Genomic DNA, 25,018 nt, shown 5'->3' with positions numbered 1-25,018 from the left:
TGTTAATAGTACTGTGTGCCATACCGAAAGAAATGTAAGAGGGTACTGTGTTAAGGTAAGCTAAGAGGAAAGTTAAATTATAATCTTTTTTTATTTCGCTTTGCATGAACTTGATCACAATACGCAAATCGGTAAAAAAACGCTTTTTTTTACATGAACAACATTTAATTAATTTTATTATCTGATATCACCTTTTAAAGTAGACTTAGGAAAATTATGCTTGTTTAAGTAATAATGCTAGCAAAATTAATGCATGTTGGCTCCACGCAGAACTTTTTACATTTAAAGTTATGAGCCCTCTCATTAGAGCTGTGCTCTCTTGTGTTATAGTCTGTACAGGTTTTTTTACAGTAAAATGAAAGGACAACTCTTTTATGCTCTTAAAACTGTAAAACAATTAGCAAGCCCACAAATGCAAAAATCAGTTTTAAGGTTATGTACATTTAATTATGGTGGTTAATTTTTGTTTAAACTTACATTATTAATGCTAGTTTGTTTATGTATGAATCCCATAATTTGCACTTCTACTCATCTATCGTTCAGTTAAAATAACTTCACAAGATTCTGGGCTAAACAACAAGCAGTTTACACCAACCAATGATGGCAATTTATCAGGGGGAGCTTTTACTTCAAATTTCTGCAATATTTTTGTGACAAACAAAAATATTTCCATTTTTGCCAGAGGTTCTCCTGGACAACTCCTTGGTCCAGTTGAAAATGATATTATGTTGTTACTGGTAAAGAATTTTCCATCTTTGCTTATGTGTCTGTACGGGTCAAACTTAGAAGGGTTGGGCCAAGCTACTGGGTCATTGTGAACGCCCCAAATATTGGAGTAAACCTTTTTGAAACATCAGTGTAAATGAGAGGGAAGAGTAGTAGATGGATGGAACTTATACACCACCCGTGAAGAGGCAAAGACAGTTGTTACGTGATAGGTGTCCTGTTTCATACACCTTGTGCTCGTTACGAGTAACACCGTATTTAGCTTTGTGAGTGGTTATTTAATGGAAAGATATGTTCCATTTTTTGTATAAATGTATGACCAAGAATTCAAACACTTCCAAAATGACCACTGGGTAAATAATTTCTGCCAAGTGTCATACCGATGGACATAGGCTCACAATGATAGAAGCGACCACCTTGATCCTGTAACTTCTTAATGACAGGTGTGCTTACCATTGTGCGAGAAAGCAGATAATAATTGACTAGTAAAACTCATGTTACCATTGTTCCTTGAGGAATGATATAACCGCCCAACTCGACAGTGGCTTGTGCATAATGTTGTATTCCAATAGGAGCAACAATCTTGCATCGAAAAGTCTCTTGGATCACAGCGCAAGTAAAGGGCATCCTATCTCTGTGTTTGGTGCTTGGGGCTCCGTTAGGCCCTACCAAAAGTAAGTTTGCAATTTTAGAAACAATATCCAATTGTTAAAATTAAAGAGGAAATTATTTTAAGGTCTTACCCATAACATCATCAATTTCTTCTATGACTTTCTTTGCATGTTCTGGGTGATGTAGTAACATTATTAATACCCATGATATCATTAAGCTGCTTGTTTCAGAACCAGCAGTAAAAAGATCTCGAACTATGACCACCAGTTCATCTTCCTTTAAGGAACTTCACATTAACTGGAGTGGTTAGATTTAGGATACCATATGTAAAGTAAAGATGTGGTTTTACAATTAAACTTTATTGGTTTACTTTGGACACTAAAATAGAATGAAAACCTGTCCCGTCTTACTTTAACCTACTGTATGACTGTGAGTGTTTGTTTAAGCACAAACAGGTTCACAATGGTAGCAGCCTTTAACTCAAACTCTGGACTGAACCAGATGCGGTATAATCACTTTGCTATGGGAGGGACAAATAATGAATATAACTTATTACATACTTGTATATATAGAACATATTCGTTATTCAAAGAAAGCGCGTCATTTATAAAATGTAAACCCTGTGTTTGATTATTAAGTTAGAATCATTTAAAACATGTAATTAAAAGTGAATTCTGAAAATCTTACCAATAAAACTTTTCGTTTGCTCTTCTTTCCAAATTGTTGCTCGTATAACAAGGCGTCAATTAAATCTCGAAGGTTGTTCTTGTCAAATGTTTTCTTGTGTTCTTCAATGACACCCTTGCAATATTCTGCCGAATGTTTAGGTGGTATTTTAGGCAATTTTAAGTACTTGTATGTAATTGCCCTACCCAAAGTTTTTTTTACTCGTTCAATCATTCTGTTATTAGCGCCACGGAACCATGGTAGGTGTTTTAGACCAGGAAAGAAGTCAATGAGAAGTGTCAACTTTGCGTCATCCGCTTCACCCAAGCTAAATTTGGAAATACTGTTATAGTTGCTTTGACCCTGGAAGCGTACAATACTAGATACATTTTAACCCAACAAAAAATAAGAGGAGTAGAGTCACGGGGAAACAGCCAAAAAGAGAGGGGTAGTTGAGGTGAAAACATCTGGGGTAAAGGGCGTGGGAAATATAGCCCTGAATCCACTTAACATGGAAGTTTAATAAATACTGAGTTTGGTTGCACAGTTTCACTCACACTTTTTGTATATTGTTAAGAATTTCATGATATTCTTCATCTTCAAAGTCATGGCGTCTCCCACAAACAACTCGTCCAATGATGTTTGAAGTCATTACATAAAAATAAAGCTGAAAATAATGTTACATAAATTTATTCTTCGAAAAACAATAAGAAATAGATGTTGAAACATAGAGAAATAAAGGGAATTAGCAACAACACAATAGTTAAAACACATAAGCCACAGGAAAATATATTTCTCATACAAGCAACCTATAATTTTTAAAGCACTTAAAAAGTGTTGTGTTGTTGCTATTTTGAAAGTGTTGTGTTGTTGCTATTTTGAAAGTACTTTGAAGTCAAACTTATTAAAATTCACAACTGCTATATTACCTTAAGTTCAATTGGTTGGTTTGTTTTATTTTTCAAAAAATCGGCAAGTAGTCCAGCTTCTTCGACTATTTGATCTTCAATCATTGTTTTCCCGACTCCCCATCTGTATCAATACATTGTATAGAAGTGTGGGGGAAGATGGGACACATTTTTATTCTATTTCGTCCCATTTGGTAGTAAACAAAGAACATTCAAACAAATATAAAACCGTATCCTCACGACTCCCCTAGACGGCTGTTAATTGTTAAAAACACTATCAGGTTATTTGGATAGTATGTGCTAAAAGTGTCCCGTCTTTCCCCACACTACGATGTATGCGACTCTGGTTTAAAAACGAAACACAGGACGTAGTAGTATTTGAGTTTGCCTTTATATTTAATGTATTGTAGTCATACACCTTGGCATTTACGCAGAGCAATATAGATCCTGATCTCGTAAACTTATGCCATACAAATACTTACTGGGAAAGAGTACGCACAACAAATTTCCGTATGATGTTGTAATCTTTACCGTACTGTTTCAATGCCAATCCTTTATCTTTTGTTACTTGCTTAAAGATTGTTGTTCTTGGTCTACCACTTAAATGTTCACTCTTATCACAAAATGCCTGAAACAAAATATTAGTCACACGTACTGTGTTTAGTACAATATGCATGCCGTTGTATATTTGTTCCGATCGTTGAATTTGTATACCCGGCGCTATTCTGCATGCACAGCAACGTCGGAACAAATAATACCAGGCCTGTTAAATACGGACCACCTGGAAAACATTCCGGGACAAAATAATATTAAACACATTTTGCACTGTTTCAAGGAACGTAAACGTCGTAACTGAAACGTTTTCAACCAAGGGTCGTGTTAAAATTGGACCGGAACATTATATTTGTTCCGACCTACAGCGCATGTGCAATAGTGCCCAGTGCAAATTCAACGGTCGCTATCTCGACACCGTAAATCATTTACCATTTTAATAGCCTCCGCAGTATTTAAAAAGACTCCGTCCTCCATTCCCATCCGGGCGCACATGATTGGTCCATATTTTTCTAAACTCCATTTCTTTATAACTCTTTCAGGGAACTCACCCATAAAGGGTATCACCCCAAGCAGGGGAATTCCCCGCGGACCCGGTGGGAGACCATGTGGTCTTCTCCACCAACGAACCAACATAGCCACACAAATTGCCAGAACGGTAAAAGGGTATGGACCAATTGACGCAAAAATATATTGAAGTGTGTAAACCATATTTTCGAACATAGATGAGATTACTACCAATAGTTAAAGCTACTTAATAAAAAATAGCTCTTTTATTAAAATATTTAACAATGAGATGTTTACAATAGGATGCGGTCTGATATATCATTAACTAATTCCCATTTAATTATAACATATGTACAAGATCATATGTGTCTGAAAAGATAGGTTACAGGTCCCTTCAAACCTTGGATTACATCTTATCTAACCACACCGCTTATTGGCTCACTTTGAGTTTACACACTTGATCATAAAACTAGAATATTGCTATACTTATCGTATGCATTGCCCTCTTGCACTGAATGCTCTAGAACTTAAACGCTGAATTGCAAGTTCACACAAGCGCAAATGGCAAGCGAATTGACATCGGTTTTGTGACGTCTTTCTCTCCTTCGCTGCAGATGCGAGCTAGCGATGATCGGCTTTGCCTCAAAAAGTAAGGATTTTTGCCTGAACTGTTTCGCTGTAAATTATACGGCGGGGATATTTTTCAGGTTAATAAAAGTGTGAAAACAAAACATGTTGTAGCAGAAACACTAGACTGTTAACTAAACGTAAATTAAGTGAATATAGCGTGTGGTTAGGTGGTTATCGACTATAAGGCCAACGTTAACGAAAATTGAATTAACACAGTTCAATATTACACGGGTGTGTTCAATACACAAATTAGATTGTAGAAACCATAATAAATCGAACGAACCTATATGGAATATAGTACATAGAGTTCTATATTCTTTATTTATATTCTTTCCTGGGCACTTTCTGCCAAGGAAATCGTTGCATATTTACGCAGGAACCGTCAAAGTTTATTTTCAACTTCCCGCCAAACAGAACAGTGGTGCGAAGTGTGATCCCGCGTTAACTGCATAGATAGTGGTGCTGCTGGTGATTAACTTCACTAATGCCTGTGGCATAAAAGGCGGGGGAAATGGGTCATTTGAGAAATAACTAGGATTTTAAATTGTCCCCTTCTACCTCGCCTGCTTTCTAATTGCTGGAATTCCGTTGTTTCCGTCAAACAGTTTCGCATGCTTTTTCGGATTTCAGTTCTAAAATTTCTGTTTCTTTTTTAAATTGCTGTGGGAATTTTTGAGAGGTAGTTGGTAGAAATTGCAAAACATAGACTTTTAGATGCTTCATAATAGCAAGACTAAAGTTGTAAACGTCAGAATTAAAAAAAGGCAAATAAAACAATAATCAATATAAATTTTCTTGTTTTTCATTGTTGCTGTTTCAGGTTCTTCTATTTAAATTTTCTATTAAATTGTCTCAACATGTCAGCAAAACAAGGACAAGAAATTAATTTGACCACTCTCCAGTTGCCACAGCTGAAGATGCTGCATGACCAGTTTGACAGTGAGATTGAATATCTCACTAGTTCAATGCAGTCTTTAAAAGGGGCACAAACTCAGTTTGAATCGTCAAAACGTTGCTTGTTAAAATCCATGACCCCTGAAAATGAGGGTAAAAGTGTTCTTGTACCACTTACCAGTTCCCTATATGTCCCAGCGAACTTGGTGGATACAAATAAAGTTTTAATCGATATTGGTACAAATTATTACGTTGAAAAAAATATTTCCGAAGCTGAAGAATTTTTCAAGCGGAAATCTGACTATGTGAAGCAGCAGATGGAAAAGTTCCAACCAATTCTGCAGCACAAGTTTAAAACAAGACAACTTATAGTTGAAGTTATGCAGACAAAACTTTTGGCTCAATCCAAGCAACAAAAGTCTGATCAAAAGAAATAAACTGAAACAAAAGTCATTATGCTTAAATAAAATATTTAATGCAGTTTTTATTATTTCATTAGAGTGTTCATGTTTGCGCCTCAATTTCAAAAACTGTTCACTTGCATGTTTCAAACAGGCTTTCATGTTTTTTTAATGTATTGGACTTATACAAAAATCTATATCTATATATATGGCCATTTAGTTTGAGTAGATTACAATAATTAAATTTTTGCATCGTGAGACTATCTTGGGTTGCGCATTGTCATTTGTTAATGTAGTTTTTGTATGTTAGATTCCCAAAGTTTATGTAAAGTTTAGATAACTTTATAAAAATGAGTTCAAATTCTGCGGGAAAATCTATGGAAGAGGTCATGGGGTTTGGAGGTTTTGGAAAAAAGGCAAAATCTTTTGACCTTCAAGCAATATTTGAAGAAACGAGACGTACTGCTCAAGAAAGAAGCAAGAAGAATCTTGGTATTTAAATATAATGTATTTGTTTATAGATTAATGCAATATACTGTATTTCTGACTCACACATATATACTTGTAAAATCATGAATTTAAAAATATTCTACAGAGCTGAATAATATTGCTGTACCAACAAAGGAGAAACCTTCAGTATCTGAGTAAGTCATATATTTTTTGAATTTATAATACTTTTTGAAAACTTTTGTAAAAAAATACGTTTATGAAAAAAATTATTTTTAGAGAAGAAAGTGATGAAGATGCGACTATAGGACCTCCCATGCCGCCTCCGGAATCATCTGGGAACAAATTGAACAAAGAAGATACTGATGACTCTGATGAGAGTGATGAAGAAGAGGAAGAGGTTATATTATTGAATGTATTATTGTATATTATGTATTTTAGTCTTTTTTTTGGTTTATGTTCACGTTGGTTTATTTTACAATGTGGTTTCTAATAAAAGTAAGATTGCAAAATAGTAGACCCGGGTTGGTTTATTTATTTACCACTTGGTTTTCTTTTTCTAATAAAAATAAGATTGCCCAAATAATATGCCCACTGTGGTTGGGGAATCAGAGTTATAAACTGATTGTCTTATGTCATGTATTTGTTTTGTTTCAGCCTGGCACTTTTATTCCAGCCACTCATGAAGTTTCATTAAAGCACGGTACGAAGCCCGTTTCTTCATTAGCACTCGATCCTTCAGGTGCAAGACTTGTAACTGGCAGTCATGACTTTGAAATGAGATTTTGGGATTTTGCTGGAATGGATAGAGCTCTGCAGTCATTTCGACATCTTACTCCATGTGAATGGTAAGGTCTACTCTGTAGGGATGAGTGAGGTCCTTAAGAGCTGGGATTTAGGCCAGGTTTGGCCCATTATCCCAACACTCTTGTACGTCCGAACTGACGTGCTTGGGATATCAAAGTCTCTTATTCATGTCCCGACTAAGTCCCGATTTTTGACCCACAGGACTCCATACAATGGTATTTGAACATTAATCAATGTGCTGTAGCCTGTAACAGTGCCATGTAGTAAAGTTAAGCATATATATATATTATTATATATAAAAATATATCAAACAAAAAATCTTAACATTTATTTTGTTTTATTGAAATAAATAGAATGTTAAAATACTTTTAAAAATTAATTATTAAAAGTAACCTACCTATTTTAGTCACCACATGATGAACTTAGACTTCAGTTCAACTGGTGAGCATATACTGGTTGTTGCAGCCAACTCACAAGCCAAAGTATTTGATCGAGATGGATATGAAGTTCTTGAATGTGTGAAAGGAGATCAATATCTTAATGATATGTACAACACAAAAGTAAATTTAAAAAATCTGATTTTATTTTTTAACTTTTCAAAGTATAGTTTATATAACACAAAAGTAAATTCTAAATCAGGTTTGAATTTTTGAACATTCTAAATATAGTTTGTCAACTTAAATATGGATATAACACATGTCCACTACCATGTTGTTAATAGGCTTTTTAGGCTGGTGGTGCATTCAAATTTTCTAGTCAAGATTTTTGCTCAACAACATAACAAATATTTTGTTAAAAACCCTGCCCTATTCTGTCACGTTAAAGAACCTTTAAAATAATATATAAAAAAAATAAATAATATATATATATTTATAAATTTTGAAGGGTCACAATTCCATGCTAAATGGAGGATATTGGAATCCCAAAATAAAAGATGAATTTCTAACTTGTTCTAATGATGGGACAATTCGAACATGGCTCTTAAAGGATGAAGGAAAAAAGTGCCAGGTATTTTAAAGTCTAATATTTCTAATTCTATTACATATAGAAAATATTATCTTTAAAAAATTGTGTAGTTCCGTTGCATGTGGTAAACCAGAAAATTTAAGTGATATTTGTTAACATAACAAATAAAAGTATGGTATCACAAAAATATTAATATTATGCAAAGCCAAGAGTTACTTTAGGGAAGAAATAGATAATCAAAGGCCTGATATACAAATGTTTAAAACCAGTTATGAATATTTGAAAAAAAATCTTTTTTATAGCAAATAATTTGTTTTAATTCATTATCTCATACTTTGACAAGTACTAATGCTACTGTATTAAAACTTTAAAAATGTATAAACGAAAAGTCATTTTACTTGTTAACTATCCAAATTAAAAGTATGTTATTTTATTTTGCTGTGTTAGTAAAAGACTATGTTAATTTTTTTGCTGTATTAGTGTGTTAGTAAAAGTGTCTTTTCAGACTATAAGAAAATGCAAAGATAAATCTGGTAGAAGGGCACAACCTACGTGTTGCTGTTACAGTAGAGATGGTAAATTATTGGCAGCAGCCACCAATGATGGATCCATTTCATTATGGGATGTTAAAATGAAGGTATGACATGACTATGACAAGAGGTATGACATGGCATGACTGCAGATATTTTATATAAAAAAATATCGTGAATGTAACTTATTTACCCTCGCATGGCAGGGCAAGGACAGTCCTTATAACACGGGTGTTCTGTTTCATACATGTCATGCCTGCTTACCTGTTACCACGTATGTAACTTTTGCAGATATTTGGTGAAAATTTGATTCTTAAATGTAACTTATTTACCCACACGTGGCAGGGAAAGGTCAGTCCTTATAACATAGGTGTTATGTTTCATACATGTCATGCCTGCTTAGAGTTACCACAGATGTAACTTATGAGTAAATATGTTTTTGGATTTTTTGTTTTAGGTATGGCTGATTTTAGGACAATTTATTAGTGGCCACCTAATTTGTAAAATTTTTATCCTCACATGGCGTGTAACAAAATTTAATCACATTCCGTTTCAGGTGCACACAACACACGTTGTACGAAACGCTCACACCTCAGGCTCTGATACTTCCAGCATTAGATTTGCCCACGATAATAAAACCTTCTGCACCAGGGGTGGGGATGACACTGTTAAACTATGGGACATACGCAAAATTAAACACCCAGTGGCTACTGCATGCGATCTTACCAACTTCTTCCCTGTGTAAGTTGAAGTATTGGCTAGCACCATGGCACAATGGTTAGCAGTTAACCTAGAAGTCTTCTCGCTGCTACTACTGTGGGCATTTGTGTCCTTGGGCAAGACACTTAGCGACAATTGCTTTAACCAAGTAGTGAGTTGTCTAAGTTGTCAGTCATACAGAAAAAAAATCGCACATAAAGTTACATACATAGTAACTCGTAAGCTAGCACGAGCTGTATTTAACGGCACACCTGTGTTATAACTACTTTCGTTTCACATATAGCAGCCGTTGTTTCCTATTTTTATTTCAGCTGTGTTCTAATGTAACACAAACCATTTTTGTCACTAGGACGGATTGCATCTTTAGCCCCAACGAGAAATTGTTAATGACGGGAACGTCAGTGAAGCGTGACGCTGGTCGGGGAAAGATTGTGTTTATGGATCGAACTGACCTTGAAATTGTCAACGAAATTGAAGTCTCAGATTCGGTATGTTTAATTTATATTTCTGCATTAAAACAACCTCTAGTGTGGGAGTGACTAAGTTGGGACATGCGCTTCAAAATTGATAATAATATAATGTGTGTAATTTCGTTATAGCACAGGTGTTCTGTTTTATACAACTCGTGCCCGCTTACGACCTGTTACAAGTTACCACGTATCGGTATGTAACTTTTGTGGTGACTATTTTGTCGTTTTTTTTTGTATGGCTGTTAGTTTAGACAACTCATTAGTGACCACTGTGTTGAAACCACCGCACCAACCAAAACCTACATGGTAACACGAAAGTAAAACAGAAAACTCGTGTTATAACAATTGTCGTTGTCCCACCACGTAAGGATATAGCAAGTAACATTTGTTCTAAAAATCTGTATGTTACAGAGCGCCATACGATGCTTGTGGCACCCCAAGCTTAACCAGATAATGGTGGGGACAGCTGACGGAAATGTCAAGATCTTATACGATCCAGAGAGAAGCGTCCGAGGAGCGAAACTCTCCGTGGTTAAGAAGCGAAAGAAATTGAATCAATCAGAAGTTTTCATTCGTCATAAGATTATAACACGTAAATTTAAGATTAATTTTCTTTCTTTGTATTTTTTTCGTTTTTTTTGTTGTTGCTTTTAAAACTTTGTCCTTCAGCGTATTCCCTGCCGTTGTACCGCGAGGACCGAGAGAGAAGCACGAAGAAACAGGAGGAAAAAGACCGAAAAGATCCGATCAAATCACACAAACCCATGGCCCCCTTATCTGGACGTGGAGGTTGGTTGGGTGATTCTTTAAATATGAAAAATCGGCAACAGTTTTGGCCTAACTTTTTTATATTATTGTTAAATAGATTTATTCCATTTAACTTACATTTCAGCTGCTACCATTGTGGAGGGCGTATGTGTCTTTTGGGCAAGACAGTTGTCGCTAACGGGTTATTCAAATTATCAATAAAAAATCTAAAATAAAAAATAATCACACACGGAGTTGCATGCGTGGAAACTCGTGAGCCTGCACGAGGCGTATAAAACGTAACACTCGTGTGTTACAACGACTGTCGTTGCTGCGCCAAAAGAGAATACAGAAATTGCATAACATTCATTCATTTATTTATTCAGGTGCTGGTGGTAGGTTAAAGGCCCACGGCAGTACATTGGCTTCTTTCATCATGAAATCAATCGCTAAAGACACTCATGATGATTCCAACCCACGTGATGCAATCCTTAAACATGCAACGGCAGCAGAGAGCAATCCAAAATGGGTCTCACACGCATATGCAAAGTCAGTATCGATGAATATTGCGTTTATTATAATTAATTATTGTCTTGTAAATTTTACTCCTGTAAGTCGCATTACGGCTTTGTACGGGCGTATTTCATTAAGTAGAAAGCTTTTACATTACCACTAAGTAATATCGTAACACTGTAGGTGGTGTGGTGTAAGTATTTAGTGGTTTATTTATTACTGCCTGTCCCAACTTGAAACTATGAGTTGGGAGCGGCCGAATTGATTTCGTCACATTACGTTTAATGTTCAAGTAGTAGGCCGTGCGGATGACGTCCGAGCTTACACCGCTAATTATGAAGTTATTTTTTTTGACTGACAGGACTCAGCCCGAAACCATTTTCCGCACGAGTGACGACAGCCTATCAGAAGACGAGGACAGTCACGTGATTATTGGTAGCAACAAGAAACCTGGTGAAGAAGAACCTTCGTCGAAGAAAATGAAACCTTCCTGAACGGTGGTTCTCTCTTAATACATGGTCTTGTGGCGTCACAGAGGATCATGTGTGACGTCATGAATAGCGAGGAAGCTTTGAAGTTGATTGTGGGAGGGGAAATCCCCCCGTATCGGGCATTTCTTCTCACATGTAAATGCGTTGTAACCGACATTACAATTGTCAATGCAAATTCAATTGTTTGTATTCTTTCTTTGCTTCCTTAATTAGTCGGTTGTGAGACGTCATTGGGGTTCCGCTGACGTCATAGTTGTCAGATTGTTACAAAATGTTTGCTGCGCAAGTGTCTTCCATTACGATGGTTAGAACGCGGTGATTGATTTTGTGGATTATCGATTAGAAAGTGGGAACCATGTCACTTTGAAAAGTTTTTAAGCCGTTCATCTACCCTTGCGCGTCATAATCATCAATTCTTTGAAAGCGAAAAGCCGATTTGTGACGTCATTTCGGCCGCAAACCAGACACGCTATTTGTATTGTGTGATTTATGGTTAAGACTTACGAAGTTTTTCCATTGGCCGGACAAGAATTACACGAATGTTACTCAGCAAATTTTTAAAATATTGAACGAAATCAAACACAAAACAATCATTTGTGCTAACCTGCGTCAATGGACAAGCGTTGAACTAGCTCAACATTTGCTTTGCATTTAGACATACATACAAATGAATTGACAAGTGGTTCCTTTATCCATTCTGCGCAAAACATCTCGGTCTACTAAACGGTTTCACTCACAAAGGCGCTGGTTGTTATTACCAGTATTTTTACAATGTAAAATACCCTGTTGTTGCGGTGTGTAAGAACTTCAAGGTAACTGTCTCAGCAGGAGTAAGTTCAATATTGTTTGTCTCTGCGTTGGTAGGACTCTGAATTATGCTCTTAACAAGGTTGTTTCACACCCCCATGTCAGTGCGGTATGTTTGATCTGGTTATTTATTGTGAGGCAAATTTATAGCACGCCATATTTCGTGTCCCGGAACACTTGTGGCGCAACATTAATCTCACTTTACGTTTTCAAGGTCTCTCCAACTAAAGCCACAGCCGTTTTATATCATTTTTTCAAAACTTTGACATGTGCAGCAGAATCAGTTGGCATTAAATCTCGATTACCCAACTCCAGCTACGTCACAATCCTAACTATGCGGTCACATGCACAGATGTCATTCCAAAAGGCCGACAGTTCAGATTTGATGTGGTTGTTTGAACCCGTGACGTTTTGTGGACATTGCGATAATTTGTGGTCGTTCATTCCACCTGCTCGCAGCAACTTCTGTATAACATTGGCTTCAAACTCACACGCAACAAATCTTCTCACGTGTGATTAATTGCTCGGTAACTATAAAACATATGAGTCAAGCACACTGTTAAAAGATTTTGGTGAAATGAACAATATACAGAATTTGTATTTTGTGTAACTCCGGAACCAAATGGGCACAGCGGAAATTTCCGAACATTGGAAATTGTTTCGACACAGTAGAAGTAGATTATATTCAGATATTGCATGGGTGGTCTCATCGTGTGTGGTTTGCATGAGGTAACCAGCAATGTTTGTTACGTACCAAACGTCAAAGATGTTGTGCTCTATCTTACACAAACAATGGAATCTATAGATTATTGACCACGTACCACACTTCTACAGTCTACATAACTTTATTAAACACCACAAAAGTAAGAAATATAACTAAATACTGCTGGTTGGGGGGTAATTCTCACTAGAGGCGCTACTGGAACATAGCTTAAAGTTTGCTGCCACGTCTGCTGGCACCGTCACACTTGGCTAAACAAAGATTACTGGTTTTAAGATGTAACCGTAATTATTGCCATGTAAGTCTAACATTTTTCAAGGTTTCATGAAAGGAATTTGCATGAAGCTCAATTAGTCATCTTACAATGACGCAGTGGTGTGCTAAATACCCACAAATCATATGTCATGTAACTCAAACACTCAACTGCGGTAGTTATAATTGGCTGACAAATCAATTCATCTGCTGCCTCAGGTTAAGATTAATGTCACGACGATGATTGATCTAAAATGAAACAAAGCATTAAAGAAGACATTACCTGAAGACAGTAGCTGGTAGCGATGTGCATGTACTGGGTTAACGTCAAGCGGCGAATTGAAGACCTACGTCAATCAAACCCAGCAACCTTGCGTGACATAAGCATTTAGTACGGTCCGAAAAAAGCGAGTTACGTTCAATGAAACAAATACTTTGTGCAGCATAATGACGTCATATTGGGTTCTTTCATGTGGTAAACGTAACTGACTTCGGAAGTCAGTAATCTGTTAATTCCCCTAACCACACGTCTTAGGTCATTTCTTCTTTCTCTTTTGTTGTGTACCTGAAATCACAGTGCGGTTGCGCGGTAGAGCAAGAACAGTAGCGAGACATCTAATTTGCCAAATTATGTAGTGAGAGCTAACACACAAGGCCCCTTCAACCATATTGGTTCTTTTGTTTTTCAATTAAGCTTGCTTCGTACCCCCGCACCCTTATTTGGCAAGCACAATAGAGCATGTGTTTTTGACGTTTCTGTCTTCAAATATGCCAGATTTAGAAAACATAGGTTGTTTTTCGTATTAGGAACACATTTTATGTAGAAAAGAAAGTCCCTCAGGTCCTAACATAGAATTATACACGTCATAGTATTAATTGTGTTATCATTATCTATTATCTAGTAATGTATTTGTGACGTTAACGACTATGACATCGCATATTTTCTCCAGTACTACGTATATATGCTCTTTGTTGTCACAGAATTTAGTTGTTTTAATTCCATTGTCTGTTACGCATGACTTCCTCTAAAACTGACCCGGCTTTTATATGTGATGTCATAATCAACTGAAGATTTTACCCTCTGTTCGCATATTAGCGTCACATGCAACGAGCGTTTAAACTTCCGAAGGCGTGACATCATCGCGTTTAGCGGTGAGCTACGTAACAATAGCCCACTTGTCTCGTCATCATTAGACGATTGTTTGCGTATAAACGACTTGTCTGGCAAAGATATGCAGCACACAATAAATCCAGTGTGATGTACAGGTGCATGTCGAACCTGCACCATCACAGCGTTTTATGAAGTGCGCTCAGAATATCCGCGTAAGACAGGACTACTGTTATACAAGGGATTTGTATATATGCACATATATATCGACACGCAGATTACAGCCCAGTTAAGCTTGTGTTATATTTCGAGCACAGATTGGACTCGGATTCGGGTGTACGTCAAACGGATTTACGACGTTCGAAATCCGACTCTTGGCTTAAAATTCTTATCTTCCAAGACCATTCACCCCTATAACACCTCATGCCTTCGTACAGCGCAAATATAACACAAGGCACAACGCAACAAAAGACCATTGTTGGCGAAGCGAACTTGGTTTTCATTCATAAATCGGAAGCGTAATATCTCTTCCATCATTGTGTGTGGCTGATTATAGCCTCTGTGACGTCACAAACCACCATTTGGATCAGTTCACGCCCTCACGCGGTCAACTTAAGGGCATTTAAATTAAAAAAATATTTGTTTAATGTGATTAATAACGCCGCCACGTAAAAGAGTTTTGAATTTTCACAGGCTCGTTACTCATTACTGCGGATGTAAACTATATATGCCAAGGCGGGTATATTGTCCGCCGCACTTGAATAATCGCGGATAAATCCTGTAGCATATGCCCTGTGTCAAGAGCGAAAAAATAATCCCGTTGTCCCTTAAGTACAGGAAACGATTAGGCGCTTGCATAAACAAATTAAACGCCTAAGCGTATTTAAAAAGTGAAAACGTCCATAAAGATTCTCCATTACCTTATTTTAAAATCGCTAAACTACGTTACTGTGTAATCAACGTTTCCCTAGTCGCCAAAAAATCGTCAGAAAACACGATTAGGTGCCGAGTTCGGCTACACCCGTCTATACAGAAATATGCTGGCCTTGTTTGCGGATTGGGCTTCATCCGTTCCACGGTCGTTCACCCCCTACATACAATTCCAATATTTACTTTCGGATGACGGTCAACAAATTAAAACACTTTCGACCTGGCAATGTCTTAGAGATGCTTTCATCTGCAACAGACCTTTGCGAATGGAATTAATACCCCTGTAACGTACAAGACATGTTTACCTATCAATCATAGCACAGCCTTACATTTGACATACTACGCATGCTGGATTTCTAATTTCCCGGTTTTAATTCAATGTTTACTATTCATATGTACGTCATAGTCCACTCAAAGTTTAGATAATGCTCTTTATGGCCTTTCTATTGTAACCAGAATACTCACAAATATGACGCGGGTCCCTGCTGTGGCAACGAAATTGTATAGAATAACATTATTGAACGATCGTATATGAAACGTCATGAAGTAACCAAATCATATTTGAATTGTATTCATATAAGATTGAGGAATGGTGCTATGACGTCACTGTTATCCAATTATTCCGTGTAAAACCTGTGCGGGAATGTTGGTACGTGCCATGGGGCAAATTGGTTCATCATGATTACGTCACAGGTGTATGTGTTGTACAAATTTTCCATTGTAAGCGAACAAACACGGTACGGATGCGGTTGCACTTTTCGTACGCCCAGTGTCAGTTTATTCCAATTTTGAACTTTAAGGTATAAAAGAAGCATTGTGACGTCATAGTACACAGAAGATGAAGTAAATTCGTTTTATATTAAACAAATAAATTTAACTGTACATCATAATACCTAATGATCGTTTTTTTATTTGCTAATGTATAAATATTACTTCTTTCTCTATCCTTTACAATTAGCGCCTTTGTCGTTTTTTTTATTGCTAAGAAAATCCAGTGTATTGATCTATAGTTTATTCAATTCAGTCAACACGAGGTTGTATGAACGTTGTTTACATTATACATGGGTGGTGAATTCAACAATAGATTCGGAAGTTATTATAAGTTGAATTACAGGGGGTATAGATCGGAGGGATATAACAGGGTACTTTGTGATAAATTCATATTTCTATACATCGATAAATCTATTACATTGTGTTATTACAATACGCGTTTTGTCCCGCTTTGTGTATTATATGAGTGTCGACGGGAATTTCACATGGTTATGATTTTAAGTGCTTAAAACAGTTTATATGTATGCCGATTGGGGTTGCTTTTAAATTTGGTTAAAATTTAAAACCGCCACGTGAGCGTATTTAAATGACCATCATATAGTAGGGTGGGGAAATGGAACACTTTCTCATTTTATTTTCTCGTCCCATTTCGTATTAAACAAAGAACTTTCAAAAATTTATTAAACCGTATTCTCACGACTATGTTAATGGTTTAAATCACGATCAGGATATTTTTTGGATACTATCTTCTAAAGGTGTCCCATCTTACCCCACAGTACTATATAGGTCACGTACAATGTAATTCACATAGAGAGAGTACTGTTCATGAATTTGACCTGGGATTATTTTTGGATAAATACGATTATATCTTAATCTGTCTAACTGCGGCTCGTAGTCACTGTTTGCCCGATTTTTACGGAGTTTCTGGACGATAGCGTAATGCGCTGTTAACGAATGCATGACCTGAGCGTCGCCTCGAGCTCGCTCGGCCCCGCAAATAGCTAGATTACGTCACGTAGTTCTACCGGTGTCAAATGATGATTCCTAGGTTCGTCTTCACTTCATCATAGGAGGCTTTGTTCCGGCGCAATGCCAACTCCGCGTGTGAGCAATCTTTGACATAGAGCTTCAGTAAACATACGGCCGTGGTTCGAATCCGACAGCTACCCGCACAGAAGTGAGCAGTTTAAAACAATCACTACTGTAATCCTCATTATGGGAGAATACGTAATTGCTTTCCTTGGGTTAAAGTGCGGTACAACAATGGCGTATTATGTCTTAACAACCACGTTTCTCCTATCAAAAGTTGGAATGTTTATCGCCAGCCGCCCCGTCTGCCAGGACGTTTTTCGCCGATTCTCTCACGAAGACAAGACTTTTATTGTGATGAAATAAGGCAGATTAGAACGTAATTATTCGTAAACAAGCCTCGTTCCGCCACACAGCATCTCAAGTTTACTCTAAAACTCTGATCCGACTAAGGCTCGTGGTGAATTACGTAATAAGGCGTTGTAGAACATGATAAAAATAGTTTACTAGTGCATCATAACCCCTTACGCTAACCCAGGGCTCATAAAAACACTGGAGATCTGTGTTTCTTTATACTTTCAGTTTTCCGAAACGAATCTCTTTATTGGGTCATCGGATTTCGCTGTTGCATTACCCTCAGCATTAGTCACCAAATGTGTCAGCACGCCTTCGATTCATCACTATAGCGTAAAATACAATAGATTGATTATTACCGACAGTATCATGTTTTGTAAACCTTTCAAATGGGCCGGAATCTTACGTCCGATATGACGTAATGGGAGCAGTATAGATCATAAACCTAGTAATCAGTTGTAATAACATGGGTTAGTTTTAATCCGATAATTACTTCTATTAATACCAGCCATGAAGTTAATGAATTTTGCTGATTAGTTTTGACTTGTAATCTCCTTTATCCGTGAATGAAACAGCGTTTTGTCACCTTTGGTTGCATTACGTCATCGCACAACAGGCGTGTGCTGCCGATTTTCTAGAACAGGCACAGACCGTGCGCATTGAAAAGGGGTGTAAAAAATTAAAATTTTTAAGTGCGCAAATAAACAGATCCAAAAAGCTTTTCGTGATCAAAAACCCTAAAGTTTTCGTGAATAAAAAAAATGATAAAAAGGGCTTTAAAGAAAAAGAATCAGTATACAATTGTATTTTGTTTGAAGAAAGTGTTTTTGTTTTTTAAAACAGAAACGACTATACAGCTCTAAATTTGATCCTATTTGTTTTCTAATATAATAACAGCCTGGTGTTATTCGAGCCCCAAACATGCTGATCTTTTTCGATCAAAACGTCATCAGTAATTTTAAAACATTTGTCACCACGAGAACTGGTAAGTAACACGTTTTACAAATGCCCGTCTTAAACGTCGGATAACCTAACCAATATGACGTGTATGATACTCCCTGGAATACCCACCCTCGTTACTAATTCTCTCATCGATTATTTCTCCTTAATAATCCGTGGATCAGTTTTAACGACGTCACTGATTTATCAGGGGCAGCTTTGGCAAAAACAGAGCTTAACGTGACGTCATAGGGTCAATGTAACAATTCAAGTGTCAACGACTTACGAAGACGGGTTTGGTTGACACGCTGGTAGTTGATCATATTCGGTGACACCATGTGTGCTCCAAAGCCAGATAATGTGGTAACGCCGCACGAGACATTGTGTTTTGACAACTTCCACGCAAGGATTAGTTCAGTTCATAGGTTTAAGTTTCTTTAGTTGCCATTGTCCGTATACTGCGTACATTAACTGTTTAGTGACAACAATTAAAACGATCCAAATAGGATCATTTGCATCATGAAGTCGGTCATACGGGTACATGTCTAGATTATGTGCCGTGGCAATATAGGACTCTGTAGCTTTAAATCGGTTAAACGGGACAACACGGTCGGCCCGGTTGCAACAGAACCTGGGGCGTAAACAGAGGTGCTGCGTAGACCGGTATTTCGGCGTGATGTGACAACACAGCTTCAAAATTTACAGCGGTTAAACTGCTTTAGACTTTGTCTTACTAAATAAAGTCTACTAGCATTGTTACCTATATTTCGCAATACATTTTTACCGGATGGTCGCTATTTGAACTACAAGAAAGTGCTATAGTAAAGCGAATGGGAATTTCGCGTCAAAATTCCTAGTTACCTTGTTTAAAGTACCACCTTTTACAAATAAAACCAATACATAATTTATTGAAACGACTTTCTCAATAAAAATGGCTACTTAGTTTTTAATACACTCGTTATCGTAACAAAATCCCCATGTTCGTGTACATATTAGTCACTGTCTGTTTCTTCCGTTACATGAAATATGTTTACACATTGGCTGAGCGATGCTACACAGCTAGTTATCCGGTTAAAAAATCATATATTTGTCTAGGTTAATTATGACGAATGCTCTGATGGTTTCTTTAATTTACGTTCGTGAATTCAGTCATGACCGCCCCAAACTTGTATATCCGGCATGATTTAAATAAATGAGAACACACCTGCGAAGTCACCCCTATTTTGACACGTCCATGAAACGTAAGGAGTGAACTGTAGTTCACCGTCGCAATATTAATTATTCAAGGTCAGTAGTTCCGTAACTTTATATTTAGGTTGAAACAAAAAGTTCTATGTTTAGGTTTTCAAGTTTACTTTCTATGTTTAGACCGGAACCAGCAAAAGGGATGCAACTTGATGTAGACTGCTATGCGATGAACTCAACTACGTCAGGTCAGACAAAGAAGGGACTGTGTACGGAGCTGTGACGTCACAGTGCACGGTAAAACTATGCCGGGCGTGGAAGGCAAAGTTTTGAAAATATAGTTTTGTAAATTTTGACTAGAGGATTTACAGAATTATAGCATGGATTAAGTAAAGGAAAATATGGACTAGATAGGTTTACGAGAGCGCATGTTACAAACCATGTGTTCTCGTAACCCTTAATAGGTCAGGGTAAAAAGAAATGTTTGGTGCGTACTTGGATTTTTTTTGGTAAAAATGCCATATGTCATGTTCATTGGAAATTGAGGTGACTTGACGTGAAACTTGTTTGTAGTAAACATTTCACTTGGTACATAAACGCACCACGTATAGATTGTATCATTTGTTCAACAGTAATCTTGATGTACACATACCCAGTAGGTGTCTTCCGTGTGGCTTTCTACACAGTAAGTAACTCAATAACATTTCCAACAAATACCTGTTTTTTTTATAAAACAAGTGTTATCAAATACTTTTATTTTGAGTGAGTAAAATTTTTCTTGCAGCGTTTTGAAAGTGTTTATAATATTATCTCGCCACAGGAAGATAAATATGATCATTCATTCCTGCAAAACAGGCTAATAGAAAAGTGATGAAACAAAATAATTTGACATATATATAGTGCGGTGGGGGAAGATGGGACACCTTTAGCCCAAAATATATAAATATCCTGATCGTATTTTAAACAATTACCAACGGTCTATTAAAGTCGCGGGGACAAGGTTTTATAATTCTTTGAATGTTTCTTGTTTACTACCAAAATGTACGAGAAAATGGAATAAAAAGGTGTCCCATCTCCCCCCATCCTATATTTAAAACAATAGCCATGCGTTAGGAACAGAGAATTCAAATGCTGCATTCATTTGCTACACGGATGTTTTGAACCAAGTTCCACTACCTCAAGATTAGCTGGAAAACCATGTCCACATGTCAACCCAAGACAAAATATTTGCGCAGTGTGCTGTCAGAGATATTATGTTTTGCAACAACATAGTTAAACTTCCGCGGTGGGAATCCGTAAAGCTACAACAGAAACTATATGAATCAGTGAACTGCAAACCACGCAAACCGTGTTGCGAGAAACAATTCCCTTAGTTTTAAAACGCTCATATGTACTTAAACGGCATTTAGCAAACCCGGAATAACAACCGGCGCCAGGCAATTTCTCCAGTCCTGTCGATTTATGCACAAACCACTTGCCAATACCCGTATAAAGTGAAAGCCATATCGGTTTAAGATCGGCACAGCAGCTTACGTATAAATCGCGATATGGGTCGGCTAACGTCATATCGCTGCAAACGTGAAACATCAGACAAGCAACAACAATCTGTAACGTAAATTTAAAAATGCGTACGTGTGGTAAGTGGTGTTTCACAGTGAAAGACATACATTCTTGGGACTTCAGCTTGCAGGGTGGCAAATAACATCACACATTGGGTAAATCCTACTTAATACTTTACTTGATATTAGCACCGTTCCCTTGATTTGCTGCTCAGCAGAATGTAATGTGACAGTTTAAGTGCTTTAAGCGATAATTCATTTCGGGCTGTTAATATTTCAACTTGACCCGAGGCGTCCTATAATGTATAAACTTCCGGGGTAAAATAAACGAAAATCGCTGGCGTCGCCAGGACATGCTTTAATAATGTTTTTCGTCTCACATTTAATCTTTCCTGCACTGAGCCGTTACAACTGCTTCGTATATTGCAGTTTAAAGACTGTGGAATAAATGTAACCTTTTAAAAATACGAAAGTTCTTTCTGTAATAGCAAACTTCTTAGCTGCAGTGGAGACTAGAATCTGCCTACAGTCGTGATAATTCGGTGGTGTAGCTTTGCGGTTTGTGAGTCAATGTGGAATCCCCTTTGAAGTGGTTACGAATGTCATTCGCAACGATGGGCCTGTGCTAGGGGCGCGGCAAAGATATAGCTTTGAAAGCAGATAGTATTATAAAGGTTTGCCACATGTTATCCAGTCGAAAGGGTTAGAGCTTAGGTAACTTAGTTAGGTTAATTGACACTGAGGATTACATGCCACAGTACAATGGGCTGGTTCATCGTGTTCAAGTTTACTTATTTTGATTTCATGTAAGGTGTACTTTATGATAAACAAATTATACCGCGCGTGAGGTGAGCCTATTACAGCTGATAAAATCAGACCGCAGTTTAGCTTTTTTTTTATAAAATCCTGAATAACAGTCAGCATTTGGTATTTTCAATTCACGCTGTGAATTTTACTAAATTTGTTGTTTGACCCAATTTCTGCTTTACGTACATTGTGATTTTTTAATGTAAAACCTAACTAGTGTCGGCTTGGAACTGGGGGGTTGGTTTGTTTTAATTCAAACTTTTAGACCTTGACGTGCGTGTCGCTTTCTTTCCTGTGGTTTAAATCGTTCCGATTGTTTCATCACAAAAAAAGTTCTCGGTCCTACGTCAGTAAAAATAGATTGTGACGTAACAAATGGTTAAGAAGCGGGGTCACGGTGGCTTAAGTTACGCACCTAGGCCAGTGCTCGTTCTTTAGGGGGCAGGGGGCACATCGCTATACGCAATTATCTGGCGATAAGCTATCAAAAGAAGGCAACGGAATCAGGACTGCAGTTTTAACACGATGTTTTGCATCATATATAACTGCAGTGTGTACCTTTTTCGTAATTAATGCAAAAACGGCCATTTTGCCACAAATCTGCTACTTGATCAAGTAAATATATGCGTCACACGTTAAAACATGTCGATTAATTTGTCAACTATTTAGCGCCTCTCTGTGAGTCAGGCGCGACAGATGAAACTTTGATTGCGAAGACCTGATAATGTTGCAACTCATCCGGTACAGCAGTAAACAACAACGTACTCCGGTCACATAGCAGTATCACATTGTGTGACCAAATGTGGCTGTATGTATGGCAGTTTGTAGTACCTTAGTAACAAGGCGATTCTCACACATATCACTTAGCTATAATAGCTGGTCATTTATCACTTAAAATTATTTGTAAATTGAATGCAGTTGATCTGAATTGATTGATTTAATTGAACGTTAAATGAAAGATTTATCCGGCTCTATACTCCAATACAGAACTAATCTTTCGCAGTAAGGCTCGCTTAAACATCTTTTCCGTTCTAAAATACCAATGTTTAACAATATTTTATACAATGGTTTGAACTAAATGATAAATTGGACAGATTAGGGGCAAAGCTGCTCTATCATGCTTGGTCGATTCAAACACACAATCACTTTTGAAATTCACCACCCATGCCCATTTCATCACAGCAGGGTTTACAGAAAATTATTCCTGATATTTCTCACTGTTTATAATTTACCGCAGATTGTGTTAGGGATATATAAGCGAGATAACCCGAATTATTTGCCCATTAATCTAACGCATGCGATGTATATATGTACTATAATAACCCGGAAGTTATTGGACCGAAGTACCCACATTCTTTCGCAACAGCGTGGCCTATTTCTTCACTCATCAAAACAGATAATTTTTAAATCACTTTACCAATATTTAGAATTAAATTATATCAATTCAATCTCGCCGCTGAGCTATGTCACCCCCGGAAATATATATAAACAGCGAGAGGGTAAAGTGCGAGATAAACTCAATAACGCTAACCTTGTTAAAGCACACACTCGCGGGGCGTTTAAAGCAAATCAAATTAAATCATTCAACTTTATCCATTCAATTTGGTTTGAATAAACTGGCGTGAACCTGACCGTGCAATTGTACCGACTTCCTGATATACACGGTGTGCGTATGCTCTTCAATTTCAATCTTTGTCTGTGTGTAAGCTTTCGGTTCTACGACCGGAATATTTTGGCTGGGTTCGTTCGTTTCCAACTGGACAGGCGTGTGACGAAACCAGTACCAGGTACTTCTTAAACACCAACAATATATTTGTTATTTGCCAGATGAATAAGTGACGTTGCGAAAATTTTCGGTGACGTCACATCAGATTTGATGTGTCACGTGACTGGAGATAATTGAAAAGGTGTTTACTGTGGTTTGGTAAGATATAGATTAGGTCTTGAGTTAATGCGTTTCACCTCTGAACTTTTTACACTTAACGTCAAAAAGGTGAGCAGACGTGAATGTATTGCGTCATAATTCCCGTTGTTTTACAGTAAGAGAATGAAATTTGAGAAGCCTAGTATATTGTTTTGCCAGCAAGCTAGTTCCATTCATAATTTTTGGTGAGGTCTTCACAAACAAGTTTACTACGGACCAGTGGGTTGGTGCGGCACAACACATATACATACTTATGTGTACGATGAGATTTATTATGTGGTGTAAGATTAGGTTAACTAATACGACGGTGAATTGATTTTTAGTGAGGATATTTCTTAGTTTCTTGTTTCAATGTTTAGTTAAACAATAGTTGTACAGGTGTCTCGTGGAACATAGTTGCTATAAGTACTGTGGGGTAAAATGGGATACCGTTAGCACCTACTATTCACCGATTGTGTTATAAACAATTAACAACGCTACTAGAGTCGTGAGGGTATGGTTATATAGTCATGTTTCTGTAAATATTCTTTGTTTACTACCGAATGGGACAAAAAAGATAATGTAAAAATGTCATATCTTACCCCACCATACTATATATTGTTTTAAACTACCGCGCAAAAATGTAAAAATAACAGCAGTTTGTTGTATGAATAATTATATTGAATAAAATATGAAATAATGCATTTGTTCATAAACGATAAATGAAGACACTCAGGTATTAAACCGAGATTTCCTACATTAAGCTTTATGTTTAAAAGAAACGGGTATCGGTTATACCTGAATATACGAGCGGATATTATACGAAGAAATATTTGGCTTTGGCGTGTATATGGGTACAGCCAGGTCAAGGTCTATTATTTACCACAGTACTTTATTACTTTTTGTTTGTTGAACAAATGTATTAAAACCTTTTATTCTATAGACGCTGTGTCTACCGTTAGTAGTTTTTAAAATCTACCCAGCGAAAAAAATGCTGAATGTTTTTAGAAATTTAGTAATCTCCGAAATAGTACGAGAGAGACCAGCGGGAAAAAAGGAGCGTGTT

General features: G+C 37.1%; 3 protein-coding genes across 4 annotated transcripts; 2 read left to right on the top strand and 1 right to left on the bottom strand.

Annotated features, from left to right (window-relative positions):
* Positions 1-71: 71 nt before the first annotated feature.
* On the bottom strand, positions 72-5,262 carry LOC100179321 (cytochrome P450 2C31). Of its 2 annotated transcripts, none has more exons than XM_002127413.5 (10): positions 4,885-5,262; positions 3,897-4,647; positions 3,395-3,540; positions 2,934-3,036; positions 2,562-2,671; positions 2,211-2,332; positions 2,026-2,150; positions 1,470-1,614; positions 1,228-1,391; positions 72-841 (listed from the first exon to the last, which is right to left on the bottom strand). In XM_002127413.5, the coding sequence occupies exons 2-10, from the start codon at positions 4,185-4,187 to the stop codon at positions 533-535; spliced, it is 1,515 nt and encodes a 504-aa protein (XP_002127449.1). In that variant the 5' UTR covers positions 4,188-4,647; positions 4,885-5,262; the 3' UTR covers positions 72-532. The 2 variants fall into 2 exon arrangements, with proteins under 2 accessions (XP_002127449.1, XP_026691368.1); XM_026835567.1 differs by having other exon boundaries at positions 501-841; positions 3,897-4,612.
* Positions 5,263-5,388: 126 nt separating this feature from the next.
* On the top strand, positions 5,389-6,207 carry LOC100182453 (prefoldin subunit 5). Its single transcript, XM_002127597.4, has one exon. It carries the CDS (start codon positions 5,459-5,461, stop codon positions 5,930-5,932), a length of 474 nt encoding a protein of 157 aa, XP_002127633.1. The 5' UTR covers positions 5,389-5,458; the 3' UTR covers positions 5,933-6,207.
* Positions 6,205-11,767, top strand: LOC100184824 (WD repeat-containing protein 70). Its single transcript, XM_002127640.3, has 13 exons — positions 6,205-6,388; positions 6,492-6,540; positions 6,623-6,743; positions 7,001-7,191; positions 7,557-7,710; positions 8,036-8,158; positions 8,622-8,753; positions 9,203-9,387; positions 9,716-9,854; positions 10,248-10,428; positions 10,506-10,625; positions 10,970-11,132; positions 11,458-11,767. The coding sequence occupies exons 1-13, from the start codon at positions 6,247-6,249 to the stop codon at positions 11,588-11,590; spliced, it is 1,833 nt and encodes a 610-aa protein (XP_002127676.1). The 5' UTR covers positions 6,205-6,246; the 3' UTR covers positions 11,591-11,767.
* Positions 11,768-25,018: the final 13,251 nt, after the last annotated feature.

The sequence above is a fragment of the Ciona intestinalis genome, chromosome 8 (assembly GCF_000224145.3).
Source record: "Ciona intestinalis chromosome 8, KH, whole genome shotgun sequence".
NCBI lineage: Eukaryota > Metazoa > Chordata > Ascidiacea > Phlebobranchia > Cionidae > Ciona > Ciona intestinalis.
Note: the sequence above shows the minus strand (reverse complement) of the source record. Positions and strands in the feature narration are given on the sequence as shown.